Source organism: Rhinopithecus bieti, unplaced genomic scaffold (genome assembly GCF_001698545.2).
Source record: "Rhinopithecus bieti isolate Rb0 unplaced genomic scaffold, ASM169854v2 scaffold_65363, whole genome shotgun sequence".
NCBI lineage: Eukaryota > Metazoa > Chordata > Mammalia > Primates > Cercopithecidae > Rhinopithecus > Rhinopithecus bieti.
The window spans coordinates 16,111-29,790 of record NW_016824727.1 but is presented as its reverse complement, the minus strand read 5'-3'; the positions used below and the strand labels follow the sequence as shown (position 1 = coordinate 29,790).

Genomic DNA, 13,680 nt, shown 5'->3' with positions numbered 1-13,680 from the left:
TTTTTTTTTTTTTTTTCTTTTTAGATGGAGTCTTGCTCTGCCACCCAGGCTGGAGTCAGTGGCGTGATCTCGGCTCACTGCAACCTCCACCTCCCGGGTTCAAGTGATTCTCCTGCCTCAGCCTCCCAAGTAGCTGGGACTACAGGCATGTGCCACCACACCCAGCTAATTTTTGTATTTTTAGTAGAGATGGGGTTTCACCATATTGGCCAGACTGGTCTCTTTAACTCCTGACCTTATGATCCACCCACCTCAGCCTCACAAAGTGCTGGGATTACAGGTGAGAACCACTGTGCCCGGCCAAAAACTCTTATTTTTAAAACCATCAGCTCTCATGAGATGTATTCACTATCACAAGAACAGCACAGGAAAGACCTGCCCCCATGATTCAATTACCTCCCACCAGGTCCCTCCCACAACACATGGGAATTCAAGATGAGATTTGGGTGGGGACACAGCCAAACCATGTCAGATCCTGTTGGCTATAATTTCAAAAAATAATCAGAGTTGATTATGGACTTAGTACTGAATAAGTTGAAAATGTACTGAAATGGAACGATGAAGATAATTGACCAGGGAAAGCAGGTTACAAGCCAAGAGAGGATACAGTGTCACTTTGGATGCCGTAAAAGTGATGTTTTTATTTTTTGAATGTTATTTGCCTATATTTTCAAATTATCTACACTGCATATGCACTGCTTCTGTAATAATAAAAGGGTATTAAAATAATAAAATCAAGTCTATAAATCACACACACACACACACACACACACCCCAGCCTCTTCTCTACACCTCAGTGACTACCATCCAGATCTAAACTATCATCAACTCTCATCTGAATTATTGCAAGAAGCCGTTGCAGTAATTCAGATGAGAGTTGATACAAAGCCTTCCTGCTTCCAACCTTACCCTCATACAGTCTTTTCCCAACATTGCATCTAAAGTAGTTTTTCAAATTGCAATTCTGATCACTGTTCTCTGCTTCAAATCCTCCAGTGGATTTTCATCTCACTCAGTAAATTCCAAAGACTTCACCATGGCCTTCAAGACCCTATGAAATTTGACCCTCTGCAACCTCTCTGCCCTCATCTGTTACCATTGTCTCCTGTTAATCCTGCCCCAGCCACACTGACCTCCTTGTTCTTCTCAAATGGACCAGATATGCTCCTGTCTCTAGACCATTACAGTTTCTGTTCTCTATATTTAAAATTATGTACCCTGATACTCTAATGCTAGTTCTCTTACTTCCTTCAAGACGCTGCTCAAATTTCATTTTATCAGTGAGGCTTTCCCTAAACACTGTGTGTAAATATTGCTCCCATCATTTTTTTTCAATGCACTTAACAGTGCCTGAAATATTATATATTTATTTCTTTATTGTCTATCTTCTCTGACTATAAGTTAAGCTCATTAAGAACACAAACTTTGGAGGTATTGTTCAATAGTGTGTCCCCAGAACTTTGAACAGTGCCTGGCACATGGTAGATGTTCAAATAAATGTATGTTGAATGAATTAGTAAATGATAAATGTAGGGAGATAAAAGCAGGTCTCCCATTTATGTCCAAACTCTAGGACTCTAGGAAAGACCAATTATATGGAACACAGCATCCATGGGCAAGAATGGAGGCAGAGATACCAGTTAAGATGCTATTGCAGTCATACAGATAAAAGAAGACAGTTATTTAGACCAGTGTGGTGGTGATAGAAATGGAAAGAAATGGAAGGATGTTGGGTATAATTTAAGATAAGCAGGTAAGACTGGCTGTTAATTGAGTATGGGAAGAATGAGGAGAGAGGATGTAAAGAACATTTTTAAGTTTTGTCCTGAGCAAGTAGGTGAATGATGGTGTCATTTACTGAGATATGGAAGGCTTGAGGTAGAACAGATTTATTTGAGGAAACACTGAAGGGTCTGCTTTTTGCATATTAGGTTTGAGATGCCAATTAGATATCTAAAGTGAGATGTTTAGTAGGCAGCTTGATGTATGAGTCTGAATAGTTAAGGAAGAGGTCTGTGCTAAAGATATAAATTTAGGAGTCATAAGCACATAGATAGCATTCAAATAACACTTAATGGGGTAAGCAAGGAAATACAAATAGATGTAAACCACTCTAACTTTAAGCTTGGTCCCTGTATTAGTTCGTTTTCACACTGCTGATAAAGACATACCAAAGACTGGGCAATTTACCAGAGAAAGAGGTTTAATGGACTTACAATTCCACATGGCTGGGAAGGCCTCACAATCATGGTGGAAGGCAAGGAGAAGCAAGTCACATCTTACACGGATGCCAGCAGGCAAGGAAAGAGCTTGTGCAAGGAAAGTCTCCCTTATAAAACCATCAGATCTCATGAGACTTATCCACTATCATGAGAACAGCACGGGAAAGATCTGCCCCTGTGATTCAATTACCTCCCAACAGGTCCCTCCCAAGACACGTGAGAACTGTGGGAGTTACAATTCAAGATGAGATTTGGGTGGGGACACAGCCAAACCATATCAGTCCCTAAAGAGAAATATCCTCAAGATAATGGTGAATCAGTTAACTTTCACTTCACTAATTTACAGTCCAGTTTTCTATCATCTGTGTTGTCTGTTAAACCTCTATTCTTTTTTTGTGTGTGGTTATTCCAGCCATTATGGTGACTTTCCAAAACAGCTCACTTTATTTTTTGGATTGTGCTAATTGTGGATCTCTGGATGTACCCGCCCCCCTGCACCCGCCCCACATCCTACACAGCACAGACCCAATATCTCCTCCACATAACCGCTTTTCAGATACTTCTATCTTAGGTAACTCTTCTGTCCCAGCAAAATAGCTCCTATTCCTTCAAATCTTGCTCACTGGACCTTTTTATGTTTTGTTTTCTTGCCCTTCTGGCCTTTCCAAATTTTTCTGGCCCTCTCTAAAGGGGTGTCAGACCCTCAGATTGAATTGCAGGGCTGATGTTCTGGACAATAGTTGTCTGATACAACTATTGTCTGGGCTGGTGGAATACTTCCTGAGCTTCTTTTCAATCATTTTCGTTCATTCTGTGATTCTCAGAGGCAAGAATGGTCCATGTGTTTGGGAACTGGTGTCTGTTGGCAGTTTATAATACTGATCTGAATTTTCCCAAGTGGAGCATATGATCAGGAAAGTCGCTAAGGTCTGGGAATTTTTTTCGAACTTTTATTTTAAGTTCAGAGGTACAAGTGCAGGTTTCTTACATAGGTAAACTTACATCATGGGGGTTTGTTGAACAGATTATTCATTACCCAGGAATTAAGCCTAGTGCCCATCAGTTATTTTTCCTGATCCTCTCCTTCCTTGCACCCTCCACCTTCCAACAGGCCCCAATATGTGTTGTTCCCCTCTATGTGTCCATGTGTTTGCATCATTTAGCTCCCACTTATAAGTGAGAACATGTGGAATTTGAAACCTTTATTCTTGATCATAATTTAAGCCAGTTTTTGATTGGCAGTGTTCCCAGGCATCTGGCAGAAGAAAATATAAAATTTAAAGAAGAAATCAACTTTCTAGAACTCAAATTATTTTCAAAATGTTTCAAATACAATACCCAGAACAGAACGATATTAGGTACAAAAACAAATAAGAAAAAATAAGCAAGACACAACAGAAACAACAGAGAACCAAAATAAACTCACAGACCTAAGATCTTGGAATCATCAGATACCATTATTAAAACATGAAGAAAGAATTGGTGGGTTGGTAGGTAAGTAAAAAAGAAATACTGTGAAATGCAGCATGTAGAGTTTTTTTAAGTGGAAAAATACAAAAGATATAATGAGATACTATGGCTAATTGTATTTTCTAAAAATTGATATGGCAATAAAGCCTGTCCTACATGCTCTTGTACAGTGTGACCTTGCCACTCTCATTCAAGGAGTAGAGTATAATTCTCCTCCCCTTGATCTGGCCTGGCATTACAACTCCTATGTGACCAATAGAATGGAACAAAAAATTGCAACCTGTGGATGTGGTGGAAGTGATGTTGTGTGATCCCTGAATCTAGGCCAGAAAATACCATGCAGCCTATACCTGGTTCTCTTGGGATTTTCTCTCTGGAAAAATGTAGCCACCACATAAAAAGTCTGACCCTGGTGCCACAGTTCACATGTAGGCCCTTTGGTCAAGAGTCCCAGCTGAGCCCAGCTTTCTAGCATTCTCTACTAAGACACCAGACATGTGAATGAAGCCATTTTAGACCCTCCATACCAGCCCAGATGCCAGCTGTATATTACTGAGTGACTTCATTTGACACCATGAGGAGCAAAACTATTACCTAGCCAACCCCTGTTGGAATTCCTGACTCACAAAAAATCAGTACTATAATAAAATAGTTGCTGTTTTAAGCAACTAACGTTTAGAGGTAGTTTTTGATACAGCAACAGATAACCAGAAGAGACACATGGAGGACAGAGTGAGGAGGACTAAACTGTGCTTAATTGAAATCTCAGGAGGAAAGGAAAGAGGGATTAGAAAAGAAGCAATATTTGCAGAGGCAATGGCTTAATAATTTCCAGAATTTAAAAAATATATCGATACACAGGTTCAGGGAGCTCAACAAATCCCAAGCAGGATAAATAAAAAATAAACACAAAGGCATATTCCATCAGAGTGAAACTGCAGAAACCCAAGAGAAAACTCTTCAAAGTAACCAAAGAAAAAAGACACACTCTCAAATGAGATGCTGACAGGCAGGTTTTCAATAGTACTAATTAAAGATAGAAGCTGGGTGCAGTGGCACATGCTTGTATCCCCAGCTATTTGGAAGGCTGAAACAGGAGGATTGTTTGAGCCCAGGAATTCAAGACCAGCCTGGGCAACATAGTAAGGTCCCATCTCAAAAAAAAAAAAAAAAAAAAAAAAAAAGAAAAGAAAGAAAGAAAGAAAGATAGAAGAACATGGTGGAATAGAAGGCTCCTGACTCTCCCTCCACCCATGGATGTACCAAATAAACATCTATTCACAGATCAGTTCCTTCTGAGGGAAAGTCAGAAATCAGTCAAGGGACTTCTACCCACTGGGCAACTGAGCAAACTTCTACATCAAATGGGTAGGAAAAGCTGAGGCATGAGCCCTGCCCCAGGCACTGCACCATACAATTGGGAAAAGAATCCCCAGCACCCAGATTCCCTCTGTGGAGAGGAGGGTTTGGACATTACATATAAGTCCCTAACTCTGAGGCTGCCCACGGTTTGGCTCTTAAATCACCAACTCTGAGAACAGAGGATATTAGGCATATACAGTTCTCTCTATACTATAAGAAAAATGTGGCAGTTTTGTGTGAGTCTGTACGCACTCCCAGGGGCCTCATCCCCAGGGAGCAGTACAGAGAAGGGGCATAGAAAAAAAATGTGGCTCCCTATTTCTCTCCAGAAAGAGTTTATGACACATTCTTCCAGTAGCTACTTTGTGACCTGGCTTCTAATTAACTTGCATCAAGGAGCTGAAGACAGACAAATAGTAGCCTGCTGGCAGCCTGAGGAGAAAATTGGTACTTCCCAAACCTTCTCCTTCAGCTCATCCCACTGATAACTCCAGATCTGTTAATCCCTCCTGAAAGAATTTGTCCATACATCCAGTGTCTGAACTTTTACTTTACAGCTTCCACCTGAGGGACTACATCCTAACTCTCCTAGCTTTGAGAGCAGAAGAGACTAGGCAAACATGACTTTCTCAATACCACAGGAAAAAAAAAGCAGCAATTTTATACAGGCTCACCAGTACTTCCAAGGGCTTCATCCCCTAGGAGTAGTGTATAAAAATACAACTTCCTGTTTTTCCCTGGAAGGGGTTTATGGCACATGTTGAGCACCCAAACATTTACAGCTATTACCTGAGGAATGCATCCTAAATCTGGCTCTGGGAGGGAAAGGGACTAGGCATATGCAAGTCTTCCTAGATCACAGAAAGAGATGGTTTTAAATGGGCATGCAAACACTTCGAGAGGCTATACCCGCTGAGAGCTGTGCAGAAAAGAGGCTGGAAAACACAACTCCCATTTTCTTTCCAGAAGGGGTTTACTTCACACTATTCCGGTGACTACTTGACAACCTAGATTCTAATGAAATTGCATCAGGGAGCTAAAAGGGCAGAACAGTAGCCCTCAGGCAGCCTGAGCAGAAACTCAGCAATTCCTAAGCCTTTCCTCTGGCTCACCCCAGTGATAAATTAAAGTCCTCATTCTACCTGGAAGAAATTTGTCCATGCACAAGTGAAGGGGTGGCCTGCCCCTCCACACCTGTGGGTGTTTCTCGTTAGGCGGAACGAGAGACTTGAGAAAAGAAATAAGACACAGAGACAAAGTATAGAGAAAGAAAAGTGGGGCCCAGGGGACCAGCGCTCAGCTTACAGAGGACCCACACCGGCACCGGTCTCTGAGTTCCCTTAGTATTTATTGATAATTATCTTTACCATCAAAAAGATAAGGGAGTGGCAGGACAATAGGATCATTTTAGGGAGAAAATCAGCAGTAAGACATATAGATAAAGATCTCTGTGACATGAATAAGTTTAAAGGAACATGCTGTGCCTTGAGATGCATATGCAAACATCTCCATAAACCTTTTAGCAGTATTGCTCCAGCAAGTCCCACCTTATTCCTAAAAGTGGTTTTCTCCTTGCTTAGTAAACAAAGCACACAATGGGTTTTACACCGAGATGTTCCATTGCCCAGGGACCGGCAGGAGACAAATGCTTTTCTCTTACTTGAGATTAAGAGAATGGTGATGACCTTTAACCAGCAGACTGCCTTCAGGCACTTGTTTAACAAAGCACACCCTGCACAGCCCAAAATCCATTAAATCTTGAGTCACCACAGCACATGTCTCTTGCAAGGACAAGGTTGGGGGTAGGGTCACAGATTAACAGCATCTCAAATACAGAACAAAATGGAGTCTCTTATGTCTGCTTCCTTCTATATAGACACAGTAACAGGCTGATCTCTCTTTCTTTTCCCCACACACAAGCACAACTTCTATAGCTTCCACCCAAAAGTCTCCTATACAACCAAGCTCTGGGAGTCAATGAGGCTTTGTGCTCCCAAGTGGCCACAGACCACAGAAAAAAAAGAGGTGAACATACAACAGGCCAAATTCCAGCAGCCATCTCCCCAGGATCAGAAGGTACAGCCTGAATATACAGGCATTTGCCACAGATTTTCTCTCCGGCTTAGTACAGGGAGTTGGAGATAAACCCTGCACTCAGCTTCACCATGAGGATAGAAAGAACTGGAATACATATCCAATGCCCCGGCCTTTCCAGTCACATCTAGAGGGTCTGCCTTCTACTTTACTGGTTGCAGGGTACTGACAGGACGTGGCAAATTCTAATCTCCAGGGGACCACCAAAAACAGAGACAGCACTTTGGCCAAACACAAAGATTTGTGAGGCACCTTAAAGTCTCTAGCTGGACCAACTGGTGAGATCCTTCTCCTACATGAGGCATGTCTGACAAGACTGGGAGAGGCAGTTTTCTTATCTTATGTGCAGACACCAACACAGGGAGCCAAGGAAAATGAAGAAACAAATAAATACATTCAAAATGAAAACAAGATAAACCTACAAAAACCTACCCGAGTGAAGTAGGGATATGTGATTTACCCAAAAGGGAATTTGAAATAATGGTCATAAAGATGTTCCCTAAAATCAGGAGAGAAATGCAAGAAAAAAATTTAGAATTTCATCAAAAAGATAAAAAGTATTTAAAAGTACCAAACAGAAATCACGGAGTTAAAGAATACTATAACTAAACAGAAAAATTCAGTAGAGAGGTTCAAAGCAGACTAGATCAAGCAGAAGAAAGGATCAGTTAACTCAAAGACAGGTCACTGAAAATCATTTAATCCAAAGACCAAAAGAAACAAAGAACAAAAGAGCAAAGATAGCTTAAGAGACTTATGGGACACCATCAAATGGAACAGCGTATGTATTCTCAGTGTACCTGAAAAAGAAAACTACAGGCCAACATCACTGATGAATATAGATGCAAAAATCCTCAACAAACTACTAGCAAACTAAATTCAACAACACATTAAAATGAGTATTTGTCATGCTCAAGGGGGATTCATCCTAGGAATACAAAGATAGTTCAACATATGGAAATCAATAAATGTGATACACCACATTAACAGAAGGAAAGACAAAAACCATATCTTTATTTCAATAAATGTCAAGAAAGCATTGAATAAAATTCAACATCCCTTCATGATAAAAACTCTCAACAAACTTGATTTAAAAGGAGCATATCTCAAAACAGTAAATGTTATATATGACAAGCGCACAGCTAACATTATACTGAATGGGAAAAAACTGAAAGCCTTTCCTCTAAGATCTGGAACAAGACAAGTATGCCCACTTTCATCAATTCTATTAAATGTAGTCCTAGAGGTCCAAGATGCAGGAATTAAGCAAAAGGCCTTCAAATGAGAAAAAAAGAAATCAAATTCCCCTTGTTTGCAGAAAATACAATGTTATATTTAGAAAAACCTAAACACTCCACCAAAAAACTGTTAGAACTGATCAACAAATTCAGTAAAGTTGCAAGATGCAAAACCAACATATAAAAATCAGTAGCATTTCTATATACCAAAAGCTAACAATCTGAGAGAGAAATCATAAAAGCATTTTCATTTATAATAGCTACAATAAAAATAAATATCTAGGAATAAATTTAACCAAAGAGGTGAAAGATCTCTATCCTGACAACTGTAAAACATTGATGAAAGGAATTGAAGAAGACACACACAAAATGAAAAGGTATCTATCCTATGTTCATAGAATGGAAGAATTCATATTGTTAAAATATCAGTACTACCAGATTGAATGTATTACCTATCAAAATGCCAATAACATTTTTCACAGAAATAGAAAAAGCAATCTTAAAATTTGTACAGAACCACAAAAGACCCAGATATGGTTTGGCTGTGTCCCCACCCAAATCTCATCTTGAATTGTAGTTCCCATAATCCCCACATGTCATGGGAGGGACCCAGTGGGAAGTGATTGGGTCATGGGGGCAGTTTCATTGTCCATATCACTATCAGCATTTTGGTGAAAGCTATTCAACGAATAGCCTGATGATGCAGTGGAAAAGACAAACCCATTTTCTGGGGAGAAATTCAATCCAGCTACAAGAATTTGTATAAGTAACAAGGAGCCAAGTGTTATTCACCAAGATAATGGGGAAAATGTGTCCAGGGCATGTTAGAGATCTTCGCAGCAGACCCTCCTGTCACAAGCCTGGAGGCCTAGGAGGGAAAAATGCTTCCGTGGGATGGGTCCAGGGCCCCCCTGCAGTGTTCAGCCTGGGACTTGGTGCCCTGTGTCCTAGCCACTTCAGTTAAAAGAGGCCAAAGTACAGTTTGGGCTATGGCTTCAGAGGGTGCAAGCCCCCAGCCTTTGTTCTGTGGGTGCACAGAAGACAAAAATTGGTTTGGGAACATCCGCCTAGATTTCAGAGGATGTATGGAAACGCATGGATATCCAGCCAGAGGTGTGCTGCAGAGGCAGAGCCCTCATGGAGAACCTCTCCTAGGGCAGCAAGGAAAAGAAATGTGGGGTGGGAGCCCCCAACAGTCACCACTGGGGCACTGCCTAGTGGAGCTGTGAGAAGAGGGCCACTGTCCTCCAGACCCCAGAATGGTAGATCCACTGACAGCTTGCACCATGCACCTGGAAAAACCATAGGCACTCAATGCCAGCCCATGAAAGCAGCCAGGAGCAGGGCTATACCCTGCAAAGCTACAGGGGCAGAGCTGCCCAAGGCTGTGGGAGCCTGCCTTTTGTATCAGGGTGACCTAAATGTGAGACATGGAGTCAAAGGAGAACATTTTGCAACTTTCAGGTTTAATGACTGCCCTATTGGATTTCAGACTTGCATAGGGCCTGTAGCCCCTTTGTTTTGGCCAATTCCTCCCATTTGGAATGACTGTATTTACCCAACACCTGTACCCCTATTGTATCTAGGAAGTAACTAACTTGCTTTTGATTTTACAGTCTCATAAGTGGAAGGGACTTACCTTGTCTCAGATGAGACTTTGGACTTGGACTTTTGGGTTAATGCTGGAATGAGCTAACACTTTGGGGAACTGTTGGAAAGGCATGATTCTGTTTTTAAATGTGAGGACATGAGATTTTGGAGGGACCATGGGTGGAATGATATGGTTTGGCTCTGTGTCCCCACCCAAGTCTCATCTTGAATTGTAGTATATTGTTTGTAAAACTTCCTGCCTATCCAGAGGTTTTTTTTAAAAAACACCTATGCTTTCTCTGAAGCCCACATTGCCAAGATGTTCATCATGGCAATATGGCTTGTGACAGCAAAAATGACTCACCAACAGAAGCAGCTGGCTTCACTGCTCAAGTGATTATCCTGAACCATCCAGGCCAAATCAGTGCTGGCTCTCCACCTGTGTTGGATTGCCACACAGCTCACATTGCTTGCAGTTTCCTGAGCTGAAGGTGGTTGATTTCCTTCTGTTTAGAAGCTGGAAGATGACCCCATTGTGATTTTATTTCTATGGTTTCTTTCTAGTTTAGTCTTGAGGTCTCTCCCTTGAGAATGGTCATAAGCCAAGATAGCCACTTTCTAGGAGAGTCCTGACCAGGGAGAAGGTTAAGTTTGAGTGTGTCAGCTAGGTGAGACACAATGATGAAGTAAAAACAAAATAAACAGTGGAATAAAATACTAACAAGTACCTAGAAATAAGTCTAGCTAAAAATATGCAAGATGTCTATGGAAAAAAACTATGGAAATTTACTGAGAAACTTTAAAGAGTACCTAAATAACTTTCAATATACACCACATACATGAATTGGAAAACATGATATTTGAAAGTGTCAGTTATTCCCAAACTGATTTATAGATTCAGTGTAACCTGAATGAAAATCCCAAGTCTTTCCTTTTGTAGAGCTCAACAAGCTGATTCTAAAATTAATATGACAATGTAAAGGTTTACGAATAGCCAAGTCCTTCTTGAAGAGGAAGAATGAGAGTAATTGTTGTATAATATATTGAGACTCATTTTAAATCTATAATAATTAAAACAATGTATCAATTGGTATAGGGATAATCAAACAGGTAAATGAAATAGAATAGAAAATTCAAAACTAGTCTAACGCACAGACACTTAATTTATGAAAAAGGTGTCACAGAAGAAGAGTTTCAATAAAAGATGCTGGAAAATGTTGGTATCTATATAGACAAAACATTACATTGGATTCCTAACTCACACCATACACAAAAATCCATTCACGTTGCATTACAAGTCTAAAAGTAAAATATAAAATCATAAACATTTTAGAAAGAAAAAGTAAAAGAATGTATTAATAACCACAGGGTAGGGAAAGAAAGAGAATTGACATCAAGATACAAAAGCACTAGCTAATAAGGATTTTAAAATAAATTCCACACATTAAAATTACAAACTTGTGCTCATCAAAAGATAACATAAAAAGAATGAAAAGAGTAGCCACAGAATGGTAAATGTTTGCAATACATAAACCAAAGGACACACAAAGGAAACTTATATAATAGATTTTAACAGCCTTCTCTGTGTCCTCCTTCTCCAGCAATCAACGATATATAAGGTACTCTTTTGATTCAAAAAGAAAAAAGCAGATTATTCAAGAGAAAACTTAGCAGAAAAAAAACTTGGATAGGTGCTCCACAAAAGAGGAAATCCAAATGACTGCTACTCATAAGAAAAGATGCTCAACCTGATAGAACATCAAAAAATGTAAAAACACAGTCAATACCAGGTATTTGTAATAATTTGGAGCAAATGGAACTCTCATACATTGCTAATGAAAATGGAAAATGGTGCAGCTGCTTTGGAAAACAGTGTGGCAATACCTACCAAAGTCGAACACATGCATACCTAGCAATTCAACCGCTATGTATGTGCCCAACAGAAATGCACATATATGTTCACCAAAAGATATGCACCAGAAGGTTCTAGCAGGACCATTTGAAAGCGCCAAAGATTATAATGACTCAAATGTCCGTGATTAGGGTATATTCATATAATACTATACAACAATAGGAATGAACACACTATAGCTACATACAATAATATAGATGAATCTCACAACCAGAATGCTGAGTGAGAGAAGAAACAGAAGAATATATGTAGTATGTTTTATTTACACACTTCAAAACAGGCAAAACTAAACTATATTTTTAAAGGATGTATGATTATCATAAAGATCAGAATGGTGGATACCTTCAGTGGGAAGGGAGAGAGTATGATTGAAAAGGGACATTCAGTGAGTCTTGTGGGTTATTGGCAATGTTACTGATCTGGGTGATGATTGCATTTTTGTACCAAAGGCATTTGTGTTTTATGCACTTTATTGTACATGTTTTAGTTCACAATTTTTTTTTAGTTCACAATTTTAATAGGATTGTTAAAAGTAAAAAGAAAAGAGGTCCAAGGGCTTGACCATGGGACTCTCTTATATTTGGAGTATGTTTATAAACTCTACATTCATTCAACATTCAACAAATATTTTTTGAGCAACTACTTTGTGCCAAGCACCATTACAGGTGCTGGGAATACAACAGTGAACAAAATAGACAAAACCCCAGTTTTCATGGAACTTACATACTAATAAAGCTTGGCAAGAGTATATTTCAAGGAAGATAAAGTGGTTGACTATGCAAAATGCTTCTCAGACACCTAGGAAAATGAGGATGTGAGGCATTTCTACCCACTTGGTACATAAAATTATTGCTTTTCCTCTGCTTTCTTTTCTCCAGGGCTCAGAGTGGCAGTGTCCCTCAGTTCAAGAAAGTTGTTTTCCAGGAATTTACTGATGGCTCCTTTACTCAGCCCTTATACCGTGGAGAACTAAATGAACATTTGGGACTCCTGGGGCCATATATAAGAGCAGAAGTTGAAGATAATATCATGGTGAGTTAAGGACAATGCAATTACAAGAAAATTAATTTTATATATTTATTTTCTTGCTGACTATAATGTATTCCCACTTTTGGAAATGTTTAAGTATACAAAATAATTCCATAATTATCATGTTTGTGTATGTTCTTATATTTTCCTGTGTATTTTCTCCTTATATATTCAAATTATACCATACAGAATTCTGATTCTTGTTTTTTAACTAAATATCACATCATAAACATTTCTTATGTCATTAAAAACACTTCCTATGTATGTTTCTAAAATACTGCATAATAGTCTATTATATGAATTTTTGGAACCATAGTTTGTGTAACCATTTATTTGAACAACCTTTTAGACAGTTTCTTTTTTCACTATATAAATAACGCTGTAATCACAACAGTTTTTCTAAGATTAAAATTCCAGAAGTGCAATGTATTTGAGCATCTGAAGAGTTTTTCTTAGTAATTATTTGGTAATGTCCCTTGCGCATTTGTCTTTCATGGAGGAAGTGCTTTTCTTATTAATTACGTTGCCTTATATATTAGATAGTAAACCACTGAACATTTTAATGAAAAGTACTTTTTCAAGTTTTTGTTTTCTCTTAATTTTATAAACGATGGTTTTTGAAATAAAACAAGTTTTAATTTTTAGATAGTAACCCATCAATTTTTACTTTTTGACACTTTGATTGCTTTTACATTTATAAAAATTCCTGCCTATCCAGAGACTTTTTAAAAAACAGCTATACTTTCTTTGGTTTTTCTCTTAC

General features: G+C 39.1%; 1 protein-coding gene across 1 annotated transcript in view; it reads left to right on the top strand.

Annotated features, from left to right (window-relative positions):
* The window catches only part of LOC108522388 (coagulation factor VIII-like), a gene marked incomplete at its 5' end in the record, with an annotated part of 86,112 nt that overhangs the window by 61,141 nt on the left and 11,291 nt on the right, over positions 1-13,680 (top strand). The window contains 1 exon segment of the mRNA XM_017862523.1: positions 12,767-12,924. Coding sequence (XP_017718012.1) covers positions 12,767-12,924 — 158 coding nt within the window.